Source organism: Leptinotarsa decemlineata, unplaced genomic scaffold (assembly GCF_025532065.1).
Source record: "Leptinotarsa decemlineata unplaced genomic scaffold, Ldec_3_MD MMD2_tig00000882_RagTag_RagTag, whole genome shotgun sequence".
In the NCBI taxonomy this organism is placed as follows: domain Eukaryota; kingdom Metazoa; phylum Arthropoda; class Insecta; order Coleoptera; family Chrysomelidae; genus Leptinotarsa; species Leptinotarsa decemlineata.
The window spans coordinates 13,428,460-13,456,345 of record NW_027412556.1 but is presented as its reverse complement, the minus strand read 5'-3'; the positions used below and the strand labels follow the sequence as shown (position 1 = coordinate 13,456,345).

The window sequence follows — 27,886 nt, the reverse complement described above, 5'->3', positions numbered from 1 at the left end:
TAAAAAAGTGTAAAATATGTTGCAGTATCTAACTCAGAACCTACTGTGACTGAAGACGTGAATACTGTCACATCTAACGACCCTGAAGAAAACCCAACAAGTACTTACTCATCCACATCAGTGGCTTCAAATGAACCAACAGAGATCCCCCAAAAAAATATCAGTGACAATGAGATTTTGCCAGACGACAGCGAAGGTCCAGGATTTGCTGGAGCATCCCAAAGAAGAGCAAGATCTCAGTTCAACGTGATAGAGCTAAATAGATGGAGTGAGAAACCCACTACTAATCGAAGAAGGAAAGCCAGATCAATGGCTGACTACGTCATTGCCAGATACTACGACAACCACGCCTCACATCCCCATTTCCACAGGCCCTTCATGGGTGAGGAGCAGCCCAGCTTTTTGGTCCAAGGAAAGTACAAGCAGTACGGAATCAACTTCATGAAGTACGACACGGTATTGCCTTTTGTTTACCTTATTCATTTGGATGCCCTAGCCTTGGCTTTCCCCCTGGACAGTTCAAAGTACTACTTGTTGCTTCTTCTACCTAGAGATGAGCAGGGGGTCGACAAACTTATCTGTGATTTACAAAGGAACGGAAATTTGAGGTCCGTAGTGGATAATTTGAGATATAGACGTGTAGTTGCCACGATACCCAGCTTCATGTTGAAGGGCTATGTGAATCTTACTCCTAGTTTTCAAGAGGTTAGTACACAGTGAGTCATTTATATGAAAAAAAAATTGTGAAAAATTTGAATAAATAAATATACTAGTTTTTTTGCAGATATAAGGTTGTTTTAAAAGTTTTGTCTATTTTATGAGTCTACTTGAAACTGTGATATATTAGGGAAAACTTATTCAATTTAATCGAAATGAGCATATTTGAATCAGTGTACTTTTGCCAACGTAACACAAGTCGATTAATCCCGGCGGCTGCTGACGCAATATTAGGTACATTTCGTCGATTTCCTCACAATAGGACTCTACTGTAATGGTTTGGCCCGGTTACAGAAAGTAGTGATTCACACCAGCCACTGACCACCATATATACAGTAGGTTAGATAAGGTTAGGTCCAAAGTGAGTAGGTTTATTGTGGCTCACACCTATTCACACTCGACCAAATAAATCCAGCTTCTTAACGAAGCCAATTTGTTTGTATGGTGACTGGTTTTACAGGTCAGATGATACGAGTACGGCTCTGCCAAACTCTAAAAACCTGATTCGGTCCCCAGCGGCGCAGGTATAAATATGTGCTCTACTGTTTCATCATTTTCCAAACAGAGGCGACACACACTGTCTTCCAACATGTTCGAGTCTTTGCATATGATGAATCAAATGACAGTGACCTGTAAGATGGCCTGTTAGACATCGTAGTTCATCCCTACTGTAGTATGGCCAGTAATCCAGACCAGAGAAAATATGTTGAGTCTTCCTATTGAGGAGAGTCGTTTTTGGCAATTTGCTACCAATTTAAACGTTGCTCGGTAGGAGCCAAGAGCTTCCAACGCCGCTTGACTGTCCTAAATATTTTTATTGACTTGTATATGAGGTTGGATTCTTCCAATCTCTCCGCACACAATTCAATAGCGTAAATTTCCGCTTGAAATAGCGTCGCAACGGTTCCTAGGCAGGTTGATATCTCTGTCCTGGGTCTGCAACTGAAAACACCTGGACCAGAACCGGAAAGTATTTTTGATTCATCTGTGAACCAACAACTATCTGCTCTTAATATTTCCTTCTCCCGGAGATATATACAGAAGCCATGACCTTCTTTAGTGGGTTTTCGCCTTTGGATCTACTTTTCATCATACGTGACGATCCGATCAAAAAAGTATCGTTTTGGTGGCGCAAAAGCAAAGAAGGATATACCTCGAAACGTGACAATTTCTGTTGGTCATTGAAATCGTAGGATACCCACCTTTCGAGCTTTTTACCACTTCCAATACATTTTGAACCATCAAAAATTACATGGCAGCTGACGCCCAGTGCCTCCGTCATTCCACGCACCGTTTGTGATGGGTCAGTCTCCACCAGCGTCCCCAGCGTCCTGGATTACTGTAGGTCGATCATTTTGAGGTTCATCTTCGAAGCTAAACTCTCTGAAACGAAATTTCTCAAACCAACATAAATTACATTGTCACTGACTGCGGATTCTGCTGACACTCAGCTACAATTCCTAGGAAAGCGACTCATCACCATAGCCGGCCAGAAAGCATCGCCTCGGGGACGACCTCATGCAGTTAGTCTGATTTTATACATGTACTTTAACTATCGTTTTAATAATTTTTATGTATTGAATAAAAATTCATTTTTAAAAAGACTTTTCGGTTTCTGGAAAACATAAGTCGTAGAACGGTGCGTTCATTAACACATTGCCAAATGCATGGTTGATTTTTTGGGCTGTTTTGGCAGCGCTTTGGTTCAATTTGAATTCGTAGAGAAAAATTGGTCGTAAATCGCTCAAGAACAGCATATAGTAATAAGCTGAAAATAGGCAAGAAATTAAAATTTGGAAAAAAGATGAACAGCAATATGTAGTGTACAAAATTCTCTATTGATCACTTTACGCCACGACACAGTAGAATAAATATTTATTGAGATATGGAGCTACAAAAACACAAGACATTAAAACGGACAGAACTTTTGAAACAATCTAATACCTCTGAATATATGCATTATATATACTATTTATATGGCCTCTTACTCTGATTCATTAACAGTAATTCATTGAATATTAAATTATATCATAAGATTCACACATTTTTTTTGGGAAAACAGTATTGTATAACTCTGGTAAAGGGTATTCTCTTACACGAGAACTTCTATAGTTTCATATAATTTTCTGGAATCAAAAATTCTTCAAAATAGTATATTTCGTTGGAAGAAGTAATTAATGAAAGAGTTTGAAAACAAGCTGTACAGAAAGTACTAGGAAAACACACATATTTGGGAGAAACGTAGAGTTTATTCAACTAACTAGAATAAATAAAAGTTTCTTTGTTTTTTTGGGTATTATAGTCGAAAGTCTTCCAAAGGGCTGAATATGAAACAATACTTTTTTGTTATTCAAACTTTCGGAAAATTATATTTCCATTTCCAAGAATATTACAACAATAACAATAATAATAATAATAATATAATAATAATTTTATTTGCACCTAAATTACACATTTTACATGATATTATATGTTACAAATATATAAATATAGATTAAGAATATGTAAATTAAAAATGAATTAAATTTATTACTAATATCGTAGTTCGTGGAAGTAAATGGCATCAATAATAATATAATATGTTATGCAAACAAAACGGCACCCACAAAATCAATGGTCAGTCTGTGGTGAAATGGAAGTAAATTGTGAAAGAAACTCCCCAAAGTAAGGTTAATAAGAAAAATTGACATTCACAAAAAAATTGAATATGATAGATGAATTATGCCAAAATAAAATCTAAATTAGAGCACAGCACCCGAGAAAATGAATTAAAATATTTTGCAAAAACACTTCCATTATGGAATAAGGGGAACAGCCTTAGAATGTTCCAGATCTTATATTACTGGTAGAAGTCAAAAAATAATATTGGGCATTGAGGGGTGTGTCCTATGCCCAATTTTATTCTTGCTATATACTAACGATATGGCAAAACTTGATATATCTGTACCTTGTTTGCGGATGACACTACGATACTTTGAAGTAATAAAGATTCTGGTACTTTGACTCAGTCTATCCGCCCAGATTTAGAAAAAATATAAAACTGGTGTGAATCGAATATGATATCGCTAAATGTTTCTAAAACAAATCTGATAACATTCAAGTGGGACTTAGAACGAGTAATACTAGGTGAACACATGATTGAAAGTAAGCCTGTAACTAAATTTCTTGGTATATTCATTGACAGTAATTTTAAATTTGATACTAATAATAACACATTTATTGCCCAACAGTAACAACCATTTACAGAGCAATTTAAGATGACAATATATATTAAGTATACTCCTAGCACTAATACATAGAGATCTCAGCGTTATCATACGATATACGCTCTAGACTTATTTTTTAATTCGATTAAAGAACAGGAAAAAATATTCACAATTTTGTTATAGTTCGTGCACATTACATAGATTGGTGCCTTAAGCATAAGGTTAGTTTACACATAAAAGTGCAGCTTTTTCGAGATGTTTGTCGGGGTACAAATATGTTAATGTAAGATAATAATTCACAGGAATCAATTTTATTGTTCAAAAGATTGTACAGAAATATTAAGGAAGTCTGCGCCCTGCGTTTTTCTAAGGATATAAAGTCAAATCTTTGTAATAAAGAAACATAGTTTTGGCCTCTAGGTGTGTATACTCCATCAATTTTAAAGCTCAAAAATTTCAGAATTTTTTTTGTGCCTTCTCCACGATAGAAATATATTGTCCATATATGGGGTTCCATATTCTGGAACCTAATATGGATCTCTAATATGGGGTTCCATATTAGAGATCCATATTCTAGTTTTGATCGGACAAAACAGAAATACATTTTTGTTAGAGCAGACAAATTTGTGAAATTTCTACAATTTCTTACAATAAAGCCGTATGCACGATAGGCTGCATTTACTGTACGACTAACGTGTATGTTAAAGGTGAGCTGCGCATCAAAATAAATTCCCAGATCTTTTAACTCGTCAGTCCGCTGCAGTTCTACATTATCTATTGAGTATGCATTGTGAAGACTATTACTTTTCCTATGTCATTGCTTTACATTTGGATATATTCACTGGGAGTTTATTTTTGATACACCACCTATGAAAATTATTCAACTGGATCTGCAAATAACTGCAATCATTTAAAGAAGTGACGGACGTATATAATTTTAAATCATCGGCGAACATAAGCCTCTTGCATTCGAGAGATGTACACAGGTCATTTATGTACAGCAAGAACAACAGTGGGCCTAAATTAGATCCCTGTGGTACACCACTGGTTGCCGTATACACTTCCGATTTGTAACCATTGTATTGAACAAACTGTTTACGGTTGACTAAATATGATTCCAAAAGTGCTATATACATTTTGGGAAAACCTACGTTCGAGAGCTTGTGTAATAGAAGTGTGTGATTTATTCTGTCGAAAGCTTTCGACCTGACCCCTATTATTTAGTGTTTCGTACAGAAATTGACTGAATATCAATAGATTACTAATTGTCGAACGAGAATTCATGAATACATGTTGATAAACAGAAATTATATGTCTCTTTGACAAGTAGATGCGGTTGTACAGAATTATCTCGAATAATTTGATACGCAAATTACTGCTTTGAAAATAAATTATCTTCTGGTTGCTTTGGCATAAATGTCCTATTTCGTGAACTCGGATTTTCAGCAGCAATAAATGCATTCTATTCACTTATGGAGAGTCATCTCCGGTATGGAATTCCTTTCTGAGGCTCAGGCAGACAGATTTTGATGTATATTCGTTATAGAGAAAAGAGCTTTCAGAATAATATTCAAATTGAAGATGCTTGATTCGTGTAGGCCACTTTTCTGCAGCAATAAAATATTAACAATATTTAAAATATGCATTTTAGTGGCTGTCTGCTTACTTCACAAATATAAAGAAAAGTTTGAAAGCCATACAGAAAGGTCTACGCGTATCGATAAAAAAACCTAGAAGTAGAATAATATATAATCATCTACCAAAACATATTACATCAGTTAACGAATTTAGAAAATCTAGAAAATCGGTGAAGAAGCTTGTTTTGGGAATGTGCTTCTATAGTTTGGAAGAGTATTTTGCATACAAATTCTAGTCTATTGGTATACCACGATATATATTACGATTCATGTTAAGTAATTTCAAAATTGTGTTGTTTTATTGATAACATATTTGTACATTTTTTGCTTAATTTTTTTTAATCTTCACTATAAATACACGTTTTGTAATGATTGAACAAATATTTCGTTTTTCTTTTTCGAATTCACCTATTCTTTCGTTATTTATTTCAATTTGGTTTTTGGCAAGTTATTCAAAAGTTGAAATTATAAATTTTGTTTAAGTTTTCAATTTCAGATTTTTCATTTGAACTATTTTTTGTTTTACCAATTTGTACCATTTCAAGAAACAATCTTATAATTTTATTATTTTCAACTGCTAAAATTTTTGTATTATCAATGTCCAAGACGTGAATCTTCGAAATAACATTCTAGTCCATAAGTCTACAGTCACTTTTGTGACTTACATGTAACATACATAGGTACATACAAATAAATATTTTTTGTGTTTTATTTCAGCTAGGAATAAAGAGGGTATTCGAGCCTAGGCAGTCCGATTTCTCACCAATGACAGACCAGCAAGGAATTTATGTGAGAAACATAGAACAAGCCATTACCGTTAACATAAGGAACTATGTAGATCCTAATACTTTGGGGAGTAATAGTAAGTTTTTGATGAATGTGCATTTTCAGGAAAGAAAATGAAAAAGTTTTTAGTTTTCAAATAATACCAGATAAATTGTAAAGTCACACTATCACTTTAATGCCGTATAATTTAATATTTGATTTTTTTTTTATAAACTGAACTAAAATGTAGGTGGAAATCAAATGAATTGTTTCGAATTTTTATCTGTGTCGTAAATATTAAAAGAAACTATTTCTTTGAACAGTATGATAATAAAGAAGGGTTTTGAAACAAATTAATTAGTTTCAAGGATTTCAATAAAAGAAGTTTATATATATATATATATATATATATATATATATATATATATATATATATATAAGTTCTTTTAATGTTTTAGTTCAAAAAGTAAACAATAGGATAATTAGAATGGGATTTTTGTCGCTGTTTAAAACTGTACTATTATTGAAATAATTGCGAAAGATTCGAAAAGTCTAGTGTCATATATCTGGGCTCAACAATTTTAAGCAATGTTATTTCATGTGGCCATTCTTCAGAACGTTCTTTCTGATTTCTCAATGAAACATGTTTTGTTTAGAAGTTTTTAATGGAAATTTAGAAAGGGATCGTTAACGAATTTCAATAATAAGCTAAAATCATCATGATTATCCTTCCACGATATTGTATAACTAATTCTTCAGAAGGTAGAAGGAGACAATTGAACGATTAAACGGTATGTATGTATGTATATAGTAGGGAGGGTGAGTGTATACCCACAACACTTAGGCCATATGTGACCCATTGTACTTCCTCCCCAGGAGTTGTCCTCCTAGGTCATCGCCCATCCTGTCCTTTCCAGGAAGGTGGTCAGGTCACTAGGAAATATCTCCTTTATATCGGCAGGTGTAGGCCAAGACTCGCCACACACTCTCTTTGGCAACCTTGAGGTTGTCAAAGAGAGTGTATGAGGTTGCCAACGACAGTAATGTCGCTGCACGCGGAGGCACGCGGAGACCGCGAAGGTTTTGGAAGGTGCAGCGACATCACAGCCATTGCGCGGCTTCCTCAACCTTCCAGAGGTTCCCCTAGTGGAGGTGTTCAAGTGAGGGAGCTTTCCTGCAGAAGCAACCGGTTCCTTGCCTTTATTCAAGGCGGAGATCTTGGCGCCCGCCGCAGGAAGTGCCCTTGCTATTGGAGGTGGAGTGGAAGAGGAGGAGGGCGCACTTGTAGTTGCTGCCACTCCTGCGCCTTTCGCTCTCTTTCTCCTTTTGGCCTCGGCGCCCCAAATGCGCCGCCTTTGTATTACACCACGAGGTGATCTGTTATGTCCAGCCTCATTCCGAGCGGTAGATTGGGGTTGACATTTCTGGTCATCTCCAGCCACCGCCATAGATTGAGTTGAGCACTTCTGTCCAGCCTCGGGATTGGTTTCTGTTGTGTCTGTTTTGTTTGTTTAATATATCTGTGTTCCCACGAGTGGCAAGGGAAGAGTTGGTCACCTCTGGCAGAGCCCCGCATTACCAGAGGAATGCTGATTACAATGAGGTTTCGCCCGGTTCCCAAGGGGATCATTCGTTACCGCATGTCACCCTGCGGCCATTCAGCTGTCGGCACGATTCCTTACACCTTAGCTTGGGTAGGCTGGCCCACAGTGGCATGTTCTGCAAAGGCTTTTGGGGAACTTTAGTTCCCCTCACCCAACTTATTTCTGCCACTGACCAGGAGTCCGACGATCCCGTCCGTAAGGCCTCATAGTGGCTTCCTGGACAGGGCCCCCAGTCCCCTGGCCGTTCCCCTATATACCACCTAAAAACATGCCCGATAGATAGCCCAACCCACGGGGATTAAACGGTATACCTATATTAATAAATTTAAAAAATAACGTCAAACTGAAAGCGGTATATTTGTAGGAGAGAGTAATTTTTTGGAAAAGAAAGGTTTTGGCTTTCTGCTTCTCCAACGTGATACAAAAAATATGTGGTGAATCTTCTAAAGAAAGAAAGGAATCAATCACTATTTTTCATCAAGATGAAAAAGTAGAAAGACAAAACCCTTTTTTCTTAAATAACAACCTAAAATCATCATGATTATCTTTCCAAGGTTTTGTATAACTAATTTTCAAAAGGTGGGGGAAAATCAAACAGTTAATTGCCATTCTCTGGAAATGCAATAAAATTCTAACCATAACATTTCTAACGGTGAGATTTGGCTTTTCTTCGAGAGAGCATTAATGCAGGTTATTTTAACACAACTGGCCTTCAAAATTGTCGCAAATTATAAGAGAGTCGGGTTGATACGAATTTCCTTCAGAAGGTGTAACACATAATTATTTCCTTTGCAAAAACGTGGGTTTGTCGTGTTCGAGCGGATTATCATGAAGAACCATTTAAACTTGAATGAGATGTTTTGTAATTCGTCAAGCTCGCTTAGAGTTGGTGTTTGTGCAAATCTGCAACAATTATCTAATTATTAGTAGAGAGAGGAAGCAAAAAATACCTCGTTTCAGACATTTCTGTAGGTAAGGTAATAGAGATTAATTGCTGATTTCGTAAGTATTGAAGAAGGACTTCAATTGAATTACGTGACGAAATTGAAATGTGTGATGTGACGGAAGTGAAACGGTAAAGTAATAAATCCATTCTGATAACGGTAATGTGCTTATTCTACTCAACGTAAAGGTATAGGGGCTTACAACAGAGACTTCTGAACTTTGACAATTGATAACGGTCATCTTGTTGAAGCTACATCTGTCAAATCAGTAGTCATTTATTCAGTGTGTTTTGCCAAATCATCATACAACAACACGTGCAAATGATAAAATTGTTTTTTTAAATGGGTGTTCTAATCGGGTAACATACCGCACGCTTTGCCAATTTTACGATCGCCACATTGGATATTTTTCACGAGCGATTCGGGGGCATGGTCATCTCACGTGGAGGTGATGTGAACTGGCCACCGAGATCGTGCGATTTGACCCCGTTAGACTTTTTCTTGTGGGTCGCAGGTGTATGCGAATGAGCCATGAAATACAGCGCTCCTCAAAGCCAATAAAACCTATATGCCATCCACCTTAGAAACCTTGGCGGACATTTTAATGATGTTATTTTCCACACAAAATGGCATCAATTGGTCTTTCAAGCGAATATAAAATGTCGATATCTCACACACATTGTTTTATTTAAATTTAAAGATAGGAAGCGCTTAATGAAAGACTCTATAGGTATATAACTGGTGTAATCACTTGAACCAGTTTCCAATGTAAAATATTTTATCTTAAACTCTCTATCTGCGGCACTCTTGATGAAGAAATAAAGAGATCAAATTGTCTTCCGAATTTCCATCATAGAGGTGCTAAATAGTACAATTAAAGTGACTCAACAAAATACGCGAAACATATTTCGATTCTTGCACTATCTATCAACATTTGGGTCAATATTATTTCTCACGTCGAGAATTTTTCACAAAACGAATCGATTGAAATATGTGTTGTAAAATCATATTTAGACAATGTCTTACCTCCATCAAGCAATATATTTTCTTAACTTCTCAACAATACAATGTCATCCTTATTATTGAAGTAAAGGTAAAAGAGCCATGTATGAATATGTCATAAAACTTACAAAATTAGAGTGTTTTAGATATCTGTAATAATTTGAAGTGTTTGAACTGGGAAAAATACTTTCTCGTTTGATTCAACTTGTTTTTGTTTCAGGAAGACAAGAAGACGAGGAACCGATTGAATTCAAAGCTGAACACCCTTTTCTTTATTTTGTAATGGATTCTGAACTACATATAGTTCTTATGGAAGGAAAGGTTGTAAATCCACTCAATTCTAGAATAAGATAATAAATATTCAAGAAAAAAATGTATTTCAATTTGAATAATGAACCTGAAATAATACTATGAGTTGTGGTGCCATCTACCCATCACTTGATAAAGATAAAAATTTAATGACTTTATAGAGAACTATTACGACTTCATTATACCTATTTTATAGAAGTCTGTCGAATAAGTTCAAATTTTTAACGCTCTTTCTTGATATGTCTATTTTACATCAAATTTCAAACAATGTAATAACAAATACAAATGTCATGTTGATAAGCCAAAATATGCCGAAGTACAGCGAAATTATGTAGTAAAAATCAGTCAAGTGGAAAAAATTGGGACATTTTAAAATGGTATCACGAATTTATCAAGCCATTGCAAATCTTTTAGTGGACGAAAAATCTGTTGAAGAAATAGGCGATCCTTTGGATTTTGAATCTGGACCTTTTTTGGATTGTGGAATATCTTGGGTGTACGTAAGTGTCCTGTAAAGTATATCAAAGATAGTAATTTGAATAAAAAATCAGCATTGAATTTACTGGTTGAGGACTAAGAAGATATTCAACTTAAATTATTTAATTTTTTAGACATTCAAGAAGTTTATTATTCCAAGAGAACACAGGCCAAGTAGTCATGGGTATACTTGCCCTCCAAAATGTAAGCGGAGATCAATCTGTAAAACTTGAGAAATACATTTAAAATAAAATAGAATAAATCTTCGAACTGTTCATGAATAAATTTTCTTTTGATCTAGTCCCATTTGATGAAAAATACATAAGATTTTGTTAATCTACCATTAAAGAACACTGATAATGGACTTTGATGAAATAGACAAACTTGAACCTAAAGTCCTGGTAGAAATTTATTTTCAAATAAAATGGCATTTGCATCCAATATATTAGCAAAATCAATTGAGGTTTTGGGCTGACCATAGTTGTTGCAATTCTCTTCTGAAAATCACACATGACATAATTGAAACAGTAGATCCAGGTTACTCAACGGCTTTAGTACTTTTAGATTATGAGAAAGGATTTGATACAATCAGTCATTAAAATTTATATATTACACTCCATTGGCTTTCAAATTCGGCTACGAATATGATAAAAATATCTGATAAATGGATCACAATTTGTAGAAACATCCTTTACATTAATTATGGCATGCCACAAGTCTCGATTCTCGGAACTTTACTATTTTGCATGTGTATGTAATATTGTTTCAGTTTTATTTTATATCTCACAAATTTATGCTAATAACACCCAAATGTTTCCACGCCAATGTAGTTCTATAGTGGGGGTGTTCAGTGATATTGAATGTTTTGTAGTAACAAAAAAAGGGCAAGCAAGCATAATTTCCCTCTAATTTGTGCTAATCAAAATTTAGAGACAGTAGTGTACATATAATAACATTAGAAGGAAAAAATTTTCTTGTGATGCAATAGGTACGCATGTTGCAGACTCTTCAATGAAAATCTTGCAGTGGTGTTACTTGAATTATTTCATAACATTTCAATTAAAACAGTTTACCATAGTTTCGACTTGTCAATTTCCCTTCAATCCTTTTTTTTTCTGAATCTTTCTTATTTTGAGACTGGAACTAAAATTAAAAGCTCTTCTGAGGTGTACGCTATTCAACTAAAACAGCTCATCATACTTTCGACTCATCAATTTTCCTTTAATCAATTCATCTTTCTTATTTTGAGACTGGAACTAAAATTAACAGCTCTTTGAGGTGTATGAGACTGAAATTGTAGTTTCAGTTATTTATTAGCCAAAGATATGCCAGTTTCAAAGCTATTTATAAAAATCATCATTATTATAATGTACTGACGACTGAATTTCAAATAAATTAAAACAAATATTAAATATGTTCCATCATTTAATTGACAGTCTGACTCAACAAACAGCAAATAAACAAGTCAATTCGTAAAAACCCAGGACGAATCTAGTCGAAAAGACCGAAGCCCATATCGTCATCCTCGCTCTCGGATTCCTCTTTCTTCTCTTCCTTCTTGGCGGCTACAGGTTCGGCAGCAGCTGCAGCGGCCACAGGAGCTGCAGTGACGGCGGCAAACTTGCTTGGGTCCTACAAGAAAAACAAGCGGTTAGTACAGTTCAAAAAGTAGACATGTTCGAGGCACTGTTTTGAAATAAGTCAGTAAAAGGTTTCCACATGCGTCTACCTGGTGCCAGTGGGTTCAGCTATTTCTAGCTCTGGCACCGTACGGAGCCATTGAGAGACGAAAAATATTCATCATGATAACATTTTATATCTAGAAGTATGTGGTTTGATCAAATACAATTGAAGTGGACTACTTTAAATAACTATGGTATTTTTCATCAAAATCAGAAGAAAATGTAGAAGCAACACAAGTGCAGAGCTTTTGAGAATAATAATTTTCTGTATAGAAAATAAATGAGTTCAATTATGTTCTGATACAACATTTGTATATGTTTCAAGTTTATTCTCAGTTCTTATACTCAATGAAACTTAAACATTCAAAAAAACACTTTAACGTGAGATTTCCCCTTGACAGTTTACGAAACTGCGATATGTATTTCGCTATTCAATAGCATCCTCAGGCTTCACAATACTGACTAGACAGTATTAGTATTATGTTTTCTTTGATTCACGGGTTTAGCCTTGGTCTTCTTTGGTTACAATCTCCAAATATTTCAACTGCGACAGTTATCTTCAGTGGTTTGGTAGAAGTACTCGTCTTGAGATGACTGCCGTAGTTGCAGTCGAAATGTTTGGAGATTGTAACAGTTCCAGTTGATACGTCAAGATGAGTACTTCGACCACGCCACTGTGACTGCCGCAGTTGCAACGTTTCGAGATTGTAACCAAAGATGATCACACCTAAACTCGAAAACCAAACAAACCATGAAAGCCTACATTCCTATAGTTGCATTAGTCAGTATTTTGATGATAAGCTATGGTATAACTAAATACAGTTTTGTAAATTGCCAAGTAGAAATCTCACAATTTGCCATGGTTCACAAGATCTTTGAAATTCAGTTTCAAAAGATTAGCAACGCCTATTTTGTCACACTGCCAATCAACAAAATTTCTACATCGTATAAAAAAAGTACAATTTGTTTACATGATTGTTGTTTTACTATCTTAAAAAACCAAATAGAGAGCAGTTTTCACAGGAATATTAGGAGTCAGAAAGGAATCAATTTAAAATATTCATCAAACCATTATAGTTTTTCCAGTTTCTATTTTTTTTAACGGAAAAAACTTGTACCCTTCAAACAAAAGTGCACCCGATAGCAATAGAAAAAAGGACTCACCTTGATGAACTCCTTGATGGTAGCAGCTTCCTTGAATTCAACGTCAGTAACAGCAGCAATAGCCAACAGATTTTTGAATCCATTAGCAATGCTGTGAGGAGCAGAGGCTGTTGTAGGATACCCGATGCTCAAACAGACGGCAGCTAAGTTAGCAACACCAGCGAGGAACTTCTCTCTCAGATCCTCGGGTTTGATGTCCAGAATTGCTGGGGCAAAGATGGTGCCAGAATCGTAAACCTGTTCCACTTGAAGACCGTAAGAGAATGGAGAAATGTTCAACATATTCAGAAGTGTGGCTTCTGAAGCACCAACTTTGTCGCCAGGTTTCAAAATGTGGACATCGTTGATGATTTCAATGGTACCTAGAATAAATTGAAGAGACATGTCAATGCAAAAATCATTCAAAAATGTTGCTAAAAAGGTGAAAAACAATACATCAGCCATACTGATTCCATAAAGAACCATATCCAAAAACATTTGAAAGTAAAAAAATACTAACAGATACCAACCAGAAATTTTGATAACGGTTATCTCAAAACCATGAATTAATTGTCACTTTCGGAATGGGGAACGTTCCTCAATTTGGGTTATTACAGCAAATGCAAATTTGAAAAAAAATTGAGTTAAGTTTAATTCATGAGTTTTTCAAATTCACTTCGAAAAGTATTCAAATTGATATTTCAAATGTTGGGTTTTACTTTTTAAAAGGATTTGTTTATAATTCACATATTGGCAACAGCGCCTATATCAAGTTGAAATAATTTATACATACCTAGATATTCTACTTTAAAAAAGGAAAATTATCTTCATAAATCAACAATTAAGGCAATTATAGTTCAATACCACCTCCACAAGCCACATGAACAACAGTTGTTTTGTTATTTATTTATATAGAGGTAGATACGTTAGGTGCACAAAATGTCATATGTCACAGAATGTCTCTGAACTCGGAACATAAGTAAACAGAACGCGCGCCTCTGAAATATGTCATCTTTGTTTGTCTCATGCAGGTAACAGATTCATTGTCCTTTATTAGCTATAAGCGATGTTACCAAATGGTGAAATAGAAACGAATCCATTTAAATGTTGAATGCATTATTTCATTCCTCTTTTTCAAGTATTTAAATAATTTTTTAAGGAAAAAGGTTGAAATGATAAGCGTTGTTTCAGAGCTCTTTTATGAAAACTACTTGATTTTAGTCAGGAGGAACATTCCCCATTGAATACATTCAATTAAGTTAAGAAATATATCTATTTCTGTTTGAGGCATTTTCAGAAGTGAATTTTATTTATTGTTTAAAGAACTTTATATAAATTACTTTTTGAAATGCTATTGATTGGACAGTTCGATGGTTTATATTACATAGTAATATGAACTTTTTTTGGATTGAACTTTTCTCTTTGCCCTTTATTACACCTCAACAGATTCTACGCTTATTCGACTCAATACTAGAGATTGTCTAAGAAACGCTCAGATAAGCAGCAAAAAACATTGAATCCTCTTCAATAACAAACAGTCTTTGAAAGAAACTCGCTCGACTTTCAGGATTTTAGGCTAATTGTAAGATATTTTGAAGCTGTTTGATTGAAAACATGTTATCCCCTTCCTAATACTTCAAATCAGTTGAAATAAACTCAGTGACCTTTGAAAAACATATGTATGTATAACTTTTGTAAATCTGCTCCTTGAACATGTTATTAATAGTAAGTATAAAAACTAACTAATACACTTTATTGTATGATTTTCACTATAAGGTGTTCTACAAAAACCGTGATCTGTGTTTTACTATACAATAGCTATCTCAAACAGATTTTACACTCAAGAAAGCTATTGTATAGCGAAACACAGGTCACAGTTTCTGTAAAACCCTTTTAGCGAAAATCATACAATAAAGTATATTAGTTAGTTTTAATATGGATTTTCATCAAGTATCTGCCAGTTCTGTTCAATCATACTAAATATAGTAATGACCAATGACAAGTTGAATGGTATGACTGGTAATTCTAATGAAATAAAAGTGTAAGATCTCATCTATAAGATTTCTATAAGCCAGACAGCTTCTAGAGTCTTTGCATTTTTGATGAAATAATTTTGATTGCTAGATTGGATAGAAAAATATACTTTTCTTACGTATCTCTTAGCAGGCTGGTTAACATTAAAATACATGGTTGAAAGTGAAATAAAAAAAAAATAACAGGCAAGTCACTTTCTACATTGAATGAAGCGCTCCAGCTATTATTCTGAATATTCTCTTTACAAATGAATGACCCTTTGAACAGAGGATTTTTTCATCATATTCACATCACGTAAAAGTAGGATAATTATAGTCAAAAGAAGTCGATGTGTGGCGACTCAAATCTTTTCAATTGACAAACCAACTATTGATAATTATTTGTACAGATGGTCAATATGCAATTACATACTTTATAGTTTTGAGAAGTGTGCATAACAAATAAACTAATACCACCTTCAATCACGTAAAAACTACTCACCCTTCGAAATCTTGGTTGGAATACTCAAAGCCTGGAAGAAAGAAGTCTTTTCGGGACCCAATCCAGTGTTCTGTGCTGGAATAACAACAGGCAGAGGTGCGATAGCTCCATTACGGGCTGGGGCCCTAACTTTGTTCTCGAGTAGCTTGTCACGGATCTCTACAAGGTCCGACCGGGTGAAGACAAACCCTACATTACCCTTGATGTGGGGTAAGATCTTTTCCAAAGCCGGGTTGCGATCTACGTGGCCTTTGATGGCTTTGCGCATCATGGTATTTTTCCCCATGAGGACCACTGCGCTGCCACGGAGCGAGATGCGGATTTGCTGCATTTGTTTAGAGCCGACATTGTCAGCGCCCACAATGAAACATTTGGGGTAGTCTTCCAAGAGTTGCTAGAAAAAACTAAATGTATCAATACTGAAAAAACTGATTTGAAAAAATTTCAATTGTGACAAATGTTTTCAGAATGATTCATCAACAGACGTCTTCCACATGCTAGTGGGTTCAGCTATTTCTAGCTCTAGCATGAGACGGAAGCCATTATGAATAAAAATATTTCATCATGTCTACCCAGCAGCTGGATGAGGGTTCATAATTTTCAATTAACTTAGTAGGTACTTACAATAAGTTTGGTGAAATAATTGGATTTCCAGGTTGCCTTGTCCTCCCTACCCATCTTGAATTGTGGTTAGGGACTCGGTTTATCGAATTTAAGAACTGAAAAGATAAATAAATTTCAACATAACCTACACAAATAATTTTAAATTGAATTCTTAGAAAATAACACTTGGAACTAATATAAACTTCCATTTTGTATAGAAAATACTTATTAATAAAGAATGAACATGATGTTCAATGAAGATGGATGTGGATTCTCCATTATCAAAATAGAAATCGACTTACCTCGGCAAAAAATACAAGCGCAATGAAAGACTATAGGAGAGCGAAGCAGAGGAAAAGTTTTCGATCCTCTTCTTTTTTTTCTTCAATTGGCCTCAGAGGTTAGAGTATTCAGACTATAATGTCTCTTGCAGTGCTGCCAATATCAAAAAGGCTGGATCCCAAGATGATTTTTCAGTATCCTTAGATTATACTCTTTCAAACATTTTGAAAATCCTCACAAAATTGTCAACCGTCAAGAATAGTGAGGTTAAGTCTCGGCCAATTTCTAATGTATGTTAATTCATAATATCTCATTACTTTTTCATAGTGTACAACAGAAATATTCAAATACGGATTTTATGTAGATACCTATTTAATACACATCGGTGACTATTGTTTGAGATAAAGCGGGTATCATTTCTCAATAGTGGAAATTGTCTAACATAAGTCACAAGAAAATGCTGGATACCTAATTAATTTATAAAACCTAGATTTCTTCCAAATTAATTGTTTTTCAAATTTGTTTCTCTCATTCATAATTGTAACTTTTTTAATCACTAAATGATTGTACATATCACTGATTATTGAAAAATAGCTCAGTCTGAGTTTGCCTTAGTTACTTCACATATAGAAGTAACTATTGGGCGAATCCTCGTAGAATTACTCACTTGCAATCCACACACATTGAGAATTTACTCTCATATTGACAGCACATTATCCGTGCGTTCCACTAAACGCTCACAACGATCAAAATGCTACTTAAGTCGTTCCATAACGACCACGGACCACGGTCTTTGTAGTCGCGGCGAAAATGTCACTCATGACGTCATCACTTTCGCTCACGGCAAGCTCACAACGACCCATCTGAAGAGGTGGGTCAAAATTGATGTTGGAAATATTTCGGCGCAATTTTTCAAATGACATGTAAAACTTAAAGATGGCGACAAGGACTTTGAGAGTACATACATTTAGAATATAATCTAGTCGTGCAATTAGAAATGAAACTTTCAAAATCCAGTGTATGTATTATGTGATAGAGAATCATGTACCTGAAATGACTTTTAAATTCTTCATCTGAATAACGATGAAATACATTCCCATAATCAATAATACATGGCCTAAGTTTTGGTTTTCACGATTATAATTTTGTAAAGTTCCATTCCACTTGAACCATCTGAACTAGATGAACTTTTTCTGAAGCACTATTGCGACGCATCTATAAATTTCCGATTGCCGTATATATAATATATTTTGATTACATTCAATTTGTTAAAAATTTATTCTTCATTTTTAATATAAATGAAGTTAGCTTGCAATTATTGGAACTTATTGTTGAGGTGTACGTTATTTCATCGAAACTTCTACTTCATTCCTTTAACCTCGCCATTTGTAATGTTCACATGAACGCCCATAATATTGTGAGTACTTAGTGGAACGCACGGTAATTGGCGTGAAGTTATCCACATATTTCTGGCCACACATGCTGACGTAGTGGAAAATAAAAATCTATGGTTGGGATACGAAATTATTAGCACCCATACTAATATCTGTGGCTGGAAATACCTATTCACTATAGGTTGAACTGGGAATTATTAGGACTATTTGGTGTTTAATTTTTTTATAGAATCTTGACTAGATTGACGCGTTGATAATCGTTTTCTCATCAACAATACAGACTTGGGGAATAATAGAATTGGAAATATTAGACTTACTTTCCAATACCCCATATAGAAATGATATCCGATGATGTGCGTCCATCAAAATCACACAAATTCCATAGTTTCTTGAGTAGATTAACTTGGTTATAACAGTTTTCTTGTCATCTAAACAGATTTCGAAAAAGAAATTGTTGAAACAATCAGACTCATTTTTTGAGATTCCTTGTATTCATGAAAATCACACAAGTCTTATAGAATCTTGGGTGGATCACAGTGAAAACCGTTTTCTTGTCACCCATACAGATTTTGAGAATAAAATTGTTGAAACGATCAGACTAACTTTTTGAAACCTCTTGTAGAATTGAAACCAGATGATGTGCGTGCATAAAAATCGCACAAGTCTTATGGAATCTTGATAAAATTGACGTAGTGATAACAATTTTCTTGTCACCCGAACATATTTCGAAAACAAAAATGTTGAAACAATCAGACTCATTTTATGAGATTCCTTGTAGAATTGGTACCAGAAGATGTGCATTCATGAAAATCACACAACTCTCATAGAATCTTGAATAGATAAACACAGTGGAAACCGTTTTCTTGTCACCCATACAGATTTCGAGAATAAAATTGTTGAAACGATCAGACTAATCTTTTTGAAACCCCTTGTAGAATTGAAACCAGATGATGTGCGTGCATAAAAATCGAACAAGTCTTATGGAATCTCAGGTAGATTTACGTAGTGATAACAATTTTTTTGTCACCCAAACAGATTTCTGAAACAAAAATGTTGAAACAATCAGATTCATTTTTTGAGATTCCTTGTAGAATTGGAATCAGAAGATGTGCGTTCATGAAAATCTCACAACTCTTATAGAATCTTGGGTAGATCGATATAGTGAAAACCGTTTTCTCGTCACCCATACAGATTTCCAGGAAAATATATTCAAACAATCAGACTCACTTTTTAAAACACCTTGTAGAATTGAAACCGGAAGATGTGCGTTCATGAAAATCACACAACTGTTATAGAATCTTGAGTAGATCGATATAGTGAAAACTGTTTTCACAGTTCATGAAAATTACACAACGCTTGTAGAATCTTGGGTACATCGCAATAAAGTAAAAACCGTTTTCTTGTCACCCATACAGATTTCGAGAAAAAAATTGTTGCAACAATCAGACTCACTTTTTAAAACACCTTGTAGAATTGAAACCATATGATGTGCGTTCATGAAAATCACACAACTCTCATAGTTACTTGGGTAGATCGTTATAGTGGAAAGTGTTTTCTTGACACCCATACAGATTTCGATAAAAAAAATTGTTGCAACAATCAGACTCATATTTGAGATTCCTTGTAGAATTGGAACCAGAAGATGTGCGTTCATGAAAATTACACAACTGTTATAGAATCTTGAGTAGATCGATATAGTGAAAACCGTTCACTTGTCACCCATATAGATTTTGATACAAAAATGGTTGCAACAATCAGACTCATTTTGTGAGATTCCTTGTAGAATTGGAACGGGAAGATTTGCGTTCATGAAAATTACACAACTCTTATAGAATCTTGGGTAGATCGATATAGTGAAAACCGTTTTCTCGTCACCCATACAGATTTCCAGGAAAATATATTGAAACAATCAGACTCATATTTTAAATCACCTTGTAGAATTGAAACCGGAAGATGTGCGTTCATGAAAATTACATAACTGTTATAGAATCTTGAGTAGATCGATATAGTGAAAACCGTTTTCTTGTCACCCATGCAGATTTCGAGAAAAAAATATTGAAATAATCAGACTAATTTTTTGAGATTCCTTGTAGAATTGGAACCAGAAAATTTGCGTCAGTGAAAATTACACAACTGTTATAGAATATTGGGTAGACTGATATAGTGAAAACCATTTTCTTGTCACCCATACAGATTTCGAGAAAAAAATTGTTGCAACAATCAGACTCATTTTTTGAGATTCCTTGTAGAATTGGAACCAGACGATGTGCGTTCATAAAAATCAAACAACTCTTATAGAATCTTGGGTACATCAATATAACGAAACACGTTTTCTTGTCACCCATACAGATTTCGAGAAAAAATTTGTTGCAACAATCAGACTCACTTTTCAAAACACCTTGTAGTATTGGAAACAGAAGATGTGCGTTCATGAAAATTACACAACTCTTATAGAATCTCGGGTAGATCGATATAGTGAAAACTGTTTTTCTGGCAAGTTTATAAAAATTAGAACCTGAAGGGGTTTAAAAAAGTTAGTCTGATCGTGTCAACAATTTTATTCTCGAAATCTGTATGGGTGACAAGAAACAGTTTTCACTATATCGATCTTCCCAAGATTCTATAACAGTTGTGTAATTTTCATGAACGCACATCTTCTGGTTCCAATTCTACAAGGAATCTCAAAAAATGAGTCTGATTGTTGCAACAATTTTTTATCGAACTCTGTATGGGTGACAAGAAAACGGTTTCCATTATATCGATCTACTTAAGATTCTATGAGAGTTGTGTAATTTTCATGAAGGCACAGCTTCCGGTTCCAATTCTACAAGGAATCTCAAAAAATGAGTCTGATTGTCGCAACAATTTTTTATGGAAATCTGTATGGGTGACAAGAAAACAGTTTTCACTATATCGATCTACCCAAGATTCTATAACAGTTGTGTAATTTTCATGAACGCACATCTTCTGGTTGCAATTCTACAAGGAATCTCAAAAAATAAGTTTGATTGTTGCAACAATTTTTGTATCGAGATCTGTATGGGTGACAAGTAACTTTCAGACACAAACTCGAGAAAAAGCCCTCTCGAAATAGCTATTTTCATATAAACATTTCGAAACAAATACTTTTATATGAACGCTGAGTTATACGAAAAACACTTTTCTCTGATCCGTTTGTATTCCAAACATTCGTCATGGAATCGAATCAGATATTATTCATAGGATCCCTACGCCATATAATTAATAAAAGATTAAGTTTCACTCACATGGAACACTGTAATCCTCACTGGTGAACATCCGATGTTTCGCCGTAAGACACTTGCCTTATTGGGTCTTCAGTACCAAATACGGATAACATTATAAAAAAAAGACTCAATTCGTTCATAAAATTACGACTTTTTGTCACGGAATGAATTGAATCCACTCATATCATCTATGACAGTACGTAAATAACATTAATTCGCTTATTTGAATGAATCCCAGCAATAGGAATCTTATTCAATTCGAGAAGGTATAGTTTTGATTATATAGTTTAAGTAACGTTCATTTATTTTTTTCAGGTTACGATAGTTTTTCTTCACGAACTACCGTCCTGACATTTCAAAAATATATATTCATTGCTTTTTATTTTTATGTTTGATATAAATTATTTTTTCAACTGACTCATACGTTACAAAATATTCAACCACATTAGAAGAAACGAATGCAACATAACTTGACACATTTAGATTAGGTAAAATTGTGTTTCCAAATGGAAGTAAATTAACATTCATTGATACACATTTGTAAAAGTGATGTGATGATTGGAAATGTCAATGTCTTTGGTTAGTTCAAATGAGGTTTAACAACTTCCATACAAAATTATTTCCACAGTAAAAACTAATGAATCAATTTCAAAATTTTATTAGTAACTTCAAGATCATAAAAGACCAGAGATTCTGACTTTCATTGTCTAAAAGGTGTTGAGAATTTCTATTCCATGAAAATAAAATTATATTTCATTATTTGTTTCTTTCTTTTCATAGATTTCAAATCTGTTAGCATATTTCTTGAGCAATGGTAGTTCGAAACACTGATATTTTGTCGATAACATACTGACATTTTTCATGACAGTGGAACTGATAGGTAGAATTGACACTTCTGACGTAAAATAAAAGTAATAAAAATATGTTTACACACTAGAACTAGAACACATTGTCTCAATGCGTTTCATGAGGAAATGCTCTAGTTTTAGTGCAGGAAAATTATCAAATTTTTACATGTTTCTCGAATTCATACATATGCCTCATATAAAACATGAAAAATGTCAAATTCCCATTGATGTGAAAATATGAAAAGTATATATCTACGAATTTCGAAAAGTAGTGACTATTATTAGAAAGTATAAACAATGAGAAATTTGCGTATACACAATGAAAATATTAAAAGTTTCGATTTGAAAAACAGAAAATATACGGATAAATATAAAAAAAAGATTGTTCTTATAAACTTGTTGTTGAATTTTATTGACTATGATAATGACTTACTATTTGAAAAAATCACAAGAATCTACACATAACATTCATCGTGGTAATTTCCATAAGATATATCATTATATTATATTTATCTATCTGTATTTCATCAAAATACACTTCACAGTAATATATAAAAAGCTCTCATTTCATAAAATCGAGCATGGCCCCTTTCGGTTTTTCTTCTTGATGGCGTTGAGTCCGACCCTGGCCACTTCTACTAATACTTCCTCTAAACCTTCTTGAGTAAACGACGAGCACTCCATATACCGAAGAGCTTTGATTTCCTCTGACACTTCCAACCCCCGCGAGAACGGAACAAAATTTTCGGTAGCCTCATCTCTCAAATCTTTTTTGGTACCCAGCAAAACGATAGGCGTAGCTGGAAAGTGACCCTTCAGTTCTGGAAACCACTGCTCTTCACAATTCTTCAAAGTTGTGGGGTCGATCAGTGAAAAACAAACCAGGAACACATTGGAATTCATATAGATCACCGATCGCAATCTTTCGTATTCGGAATCAGGCGTCACACGTTCCACACGTAGGCTAATAGATTCTTCTTCCACCTGGACATCCACTGTCATATCGTTAATGCCAAATAAAACTGGTTTGTATACACTTGTGGGCCAAGTTTTGGTGTGATACATGTGAAGAAGATGTTTTTTGCCGATTCCTTTGTCACCGACAAGCACACATCTCACTTGAGTCATGATGAGTCTAATGGATGTGTCCGATAACCGTTTATCATTGATATATACAGAAATAGCTACGTCAGAACCGGATTTCCCATCAGATTATTTCCCCGAGTACAGAATTTTGATTGTAGATGCGTTTTGGTTATTACGCTTCTATCACGGAAAATTTACAGATTGATTGTTTGAAGTAGTAGTTTGGAAGAACCTCAAATTACCATTGCTACCATTGCCACGATAGCAAATTCGTAAGGCTGGGGGGCCGTAAAGGAGAAAAAAATGCTTGACTCTAAACTCAAATCTAAACTGATTTCGTACCTACCTCTTGTTCTACCAAATTGTAGGACCGATATTTTTGGGAGAAAATTTGGTAAAATTTGAATCGGCTGCACTTTCTGATTTTGAAAAGAAAATTTGGGTGTACTTACGAATTTTGTTATACAGAATACAAATCCGACAGAAAAAATTGATGGTCTTCCTTATTTCCAGAATTATATAGCTCTGCAAAGTTCCAAAAATTGCAACTTTTCAGCCTTCTTCTTGAACCATAAAAAATATAGAAAACAAGTATTTATTCATCATATTCTTTAACACTTTTCAGTTTGATAATCAACATTTTTCCTATAAGAAACTTGATTCAACAAGGAATTCGTTTTCTGGTGATATACCTCTTTTTTAAGGTTATCTATCTAAACTATAGTAATATAGATGTCAAAATTTGTGAGGTTGGATATATGTATGTATGTTTGTAGATTTTTCGCGCCCTAACGACTGAACGGATTTAGATGAAACTTTACATTAATACAGTTTATACATCAAAATAACATAAAGGCTACAATTTACAAAGGTTTTGCGTAATTTTGGCCATAATACAACAAAAAGTATTAAGTAAGTAGGAAAAATTCTTGCTTTCTCAGAGCTATTTTGGCGTAGACTGCCTATACCGTTGGAGTTGTTTATCTTAAATAGTCCGCGATGGCATATATTTTTGGGGAGGCCGGAGCTACAATTTCAAATATATTTTTAGTTGTAGCTGAGAAATAATTCAACATTCAGACTTGATTTTTGAAATACATGATGCTAAAATCATTCAGGTATTACGTAATGATCTCAAAACAAACTTATTATTGCGATGCCGTAGCTAGAACACTTTTTCCCAAAAATGGTGGTTGTTAATTGTTACCTCAGGTTTGGGGCTAGAATTAACAGGTATGGGGCAAGTATTAACAGAAGGGGTAAAATTTAACATAGGTGATGCTGACTAATATAAAGAAAAATAAATATATTTAGGACATATTTTTTTATTAATGAAAGTGTAATTATTACAGCCTTGCATGGAACTCGTATTCTCATAAACTCAAAATAACAAAATTACAAAATATCTGAACATAAACGAAATCTCAAAATACGTTCAAATATTTCAACGTAACAAAGTAAAATCTCTCTAAAATAAATGAAAGCTTACTTGAAATTACTAAAAAAACTCATATAACTTTGTATTTCAATTATTTTATAAGAATTTATCAGTGTTAGTGTTTTTTTTTATATTTAAACTTAATTAGACATATTACTTAAATAACATCATACGATGAGGTAGATCGACCAACACCCGTACGTCAACGAAAAGCAAGATTTGCCAAAAACATCACCGCTATCTGTGAGAGTTTGCAGGAGAATACGAGGCAGTCGATTTCGCGTAGCTCACAAGAACTCGGCCTTTCGCAGACACAATTTGGCGAATTTCGCGTCTTGACTTGGACCCTCTGGGTATAGAGGGTATCCAAAAATTTTCTTCCCCAAAAATGTAATTCTCTATTCAATTCAAGTTGGAGTGTTTGCAGCAACAATACGTTGTTCAAATTGTGTTGTATCATTGTTGCGATTTTACTGAAACTGCCATAAACATTTTTTCTGAATGCTGCCTAACAGCGGAAAGGGTAATAACATTCTTTGTGTATATTATTTGTTTATTCCACATTCCCGAATGAAGTTCATAACGAACGAATCAAACATGTCCTCAGAAACTGCGATTGAATGAAGCTAATATGTTTAAAAAAATATTCCGTTAACCAGCTATCTTGTACGAGCTAGTAAACTATCTATATTTCGTTGAAGTGGCATGTATCACATTGAATATTATTTATGGTTTGTTTGAAACGGCGCGAGAAGAACTTCTTCATATTGGTTGGAATAGGCAAAATAGTTGAAATCGAGGAAGCTAAATTTGAAAAAGAATGAACAATGGATTTTTAGTTGTAGAGAGTGAGATACTAAAAGGGTTTATATGATCCCAGTTTCTGAAAGGACTACAAAAACATTAATGGTATGTATCTGGGAGTGTTTGCAACTATTTGCAGACAGTTGTTCATGAATCTTTGGATTTGGACCTTTTGTTTCTGCGCACTGGTATCTGGCAGTGGAGAGCCTCTTTCCATCCACAGGATAGTTCAGGGTCAATATATGGAGCTGATGATCCGTGTCTAGCATACAAAAGATTGCCTAGACTTCCGACTGGAAAACGTATATGTGTATTGACCGACCAGGTAGCTGTAATATGAATTCCTATCCGTATAACATAAACCCACCTCCCGTTTCACGTTTGGTTGTTGACTTATCTGTATGCCAGGTGTTTTCTGCAAAGCAAAATGTAACAAAAACTCAGTAGGTTTAATTTTCATCAGTCAGGAATGTCTGATGATGAAGTGTAGATTTTTATCTCAAAAACAGAGGAGAGTTCGAAAGGAACATTTCAAATGAAAAGGCACACGAGTATTGCAATATATTTTTTATTTCTGAACTACATTTTTGTACAACTTATTATATACGACATACATTAACTGCAACACATTATTAGTCACTAGATATGATCCTATCAATGAATATATGTATGTCTCTGGAATTATTGGAAGGTAGGTACACGTTCATATCACATATAAGAAATATAAAGAATTGAACAAATTAATAACCCAGGAGAGAAATGAAATACTCGTTGTTTATGTATAAATTCCTTCATCTATATGACGCAAATGACAAAAAATTCAAGAAATAGTCGTGTTAATGATATACCTAAAGTCACCACAACGCAACTTTAGCTACCTGAATGTGGCCAGCATCTGTCGATGACTGTCGATATTAATTAATAATAATATTTATTGATTTCTTTAGGACATCCTAATATACATACATTATTTTATAAATATATAAATATATGACATAAAAAACAAAAATGATGATATGATAGAAAAAAATACATTTTTCAATGACTCCAAAATGATATACATAATAAATATATTACCAAACAGAAAAAGGAAAATCAAGTATGATATTTTATATAGTTCATGATTTTTTTTTAATTGAAAAACATTTATTGACTCTTTCAACGAAAGTGGGAGTTTGTTATGCCCATTCAAACCTTTATAAAATAAAGACTTCATCGTACTAGTCAAATTAATTCGAGGAAGGTGGAATTTTTGGGAGCTACTCGCTCTTGTTAAGTGGTTATGGATTTGAGATTTATATATACAGAATTCTTCAAAATAAGTTGGAAGCAAGTTATGTGTTAGTTTGAAAATGAATATCATTGCTAACTCATACAGTCTCTGGGAAACAGACAGCCACTGCAATGTACTTAACATGTTTGATATACTAGAATACCTATTCACTTGTAAAATAATCCTCATTTCACGATTCTGTAACTTTTGTAAAGCCGATACCTTATTTTGGTCAAATGAGTATAACAGACTAGCACAAAAATCAAAATGGGGTTGGATTATACAATTGTAATATTTATATATATATATATATATATATATATATATATATATATATATATATATATATATATATATATATATATATGAAACCTAAGTATTTGAATTCACTTACGAACTCTATTACATCACCTGCAATTTGTAATTATATGTTGAGATTGTTGATGAGTGATAGCTTATAACCAACCAGTTGATAACATCATATATTTTGTTTTGGAGGTGTTGAGTTTTAGTTTATTGCTATTCATGAACTTGAAAACATTTCTTAGTTCGTTATTCATTTGATCAGCTACTGTTTCTATATTATCTCCTGAAATTGATAACAAAGTGTCGTCTGTAAAAAGGTTCATGAAATCATAACCATGGATGGTATCTATATCATTCAGGTAGATTAAAAATAATATAGGTCCCAAAACACTCCCCTGAGATACCCTGAAAATGACATCGCGAGATGATGACACTGAATCCTTTATTTTGCTTACCTGTTTGCGTTGTGATAAATAATCAGTCAGCCATCAGTCAGCCAGTGATATGTGGCGATCAATTGTCTCAAAAGCTCTTTTAAGATCTAAAAATACGGCTATAATATAATGTCCCTTATTTATTGATTCTTTCCATTTTGATATTGTGACTT

At 34.1% G+C, this 27,886-nt stretch overlaps 2 protein-coding genes, 1 long non-coding RNA gene and 1 pseudogene across 4 annotated transcripts in view; 2 read left to right on the top strand and 2 right to left on the bottom strand.

Moving 5' to 3' along the window:
- Spn85F (Serpin 85F) overlaps positions 1 to 10,253 on the top strand; it is a 53,823-nt gene extending 43,570 nt beyond the window's left edge. For both annotated transcript variants that reach the window (XM_074175052.1, XM_074175051.1), the window contains 3 exons: positions 26 to 705; positions 6,278 to 6,422; positions 10,096 to 10,253. In XM_074175052.1, the coding sequence (XP_074031153.1) occupies positions 26 to 705; positions 6,278 to 6,422; positions 10,096 to 10,229 (959 nt within the window). In that variant the 3' untranslated portion in view covers positions 10,230 to 10,253. The remainder of the gene's footprint in view (positions 1 to 25; positions 706 to 6,277; positions 6,423 to 10,095) is intronic.
- A 43-nt stretch (positions 10,254 to 10,296) lies between these two features.
- LOC111509078 (uncharacterized) lies at positions 10,297 to 10,962 on the top strand. The gene is made up of 2 exons (XR_002722597.2): positions 10,297 to 10,684; positions 10,796 to 10,962. It is a non-coding gene; the product is annotated as an uncharacterized lncRNA (long non-coding RNA).
- A 1,111-nt stretch (positions 10,963 to 12,073) lies between these two features.
- RpLP0 (Ribosomal protein LP0) lies at positions 12,074 to 17,046 on the bottom strand. The gene is made up of 5 exons (XM_023164754.2): positions 16,906 to 17,046; positions 16,625 to 16,719; positions 16,001 to 16,394; positions 13,508 to 13,869; positions 12,074 to 12,293 (listed from the first exon to the last, which is right to left on the bottom strand). Exons 2-5 carry the CDS (start codon positions 16,676 to 16,678, stop codon positions 12,153 to 12,155), a joined length of 951 nt encoding a protein of 316 aa, XP_023020522.1. The 5' UTR covers positions 16,679 to 16,719; positions 16,906 to 17,046; the 3' UTR covers positions 12,074 to 12,152.
- A 5,213-nt stretch (positions 17,047 to 22,259) lies between these two features.
- Positions 22,260 to 23,528, bottom strand: LOC111516716 (ras-related C3 botulinum toxin substrate 2 pseudogene; annotated as a pseudogene).
- Positions 23,529 to 27,886: the final 4,358 nt, after the last annotated feature.

Coding starts and splice junctions, on each gene's coding strand:
- RpLP0 (XM_023164754.2), bottom strand. CDS start 16,678: ATGGGTAGGGAGGACAAGGCAACCTGGAAATCCAATTATTTCACCAAA. Junction 16,395..16,624: donor ATTATTTCACCAAACTTATT/GTAAGTACCTAC, acceptor AGTTTTTTCTAG/CAACTCTTGGAAGACTACCC. Junction 12,294..13,507: donor CCATCAAGGAGTTCATCAAG/GTGAGTCCTTTT, acceptor TTTTTCTTGTAG/GACCCAAGCAAGTTTGCCGC.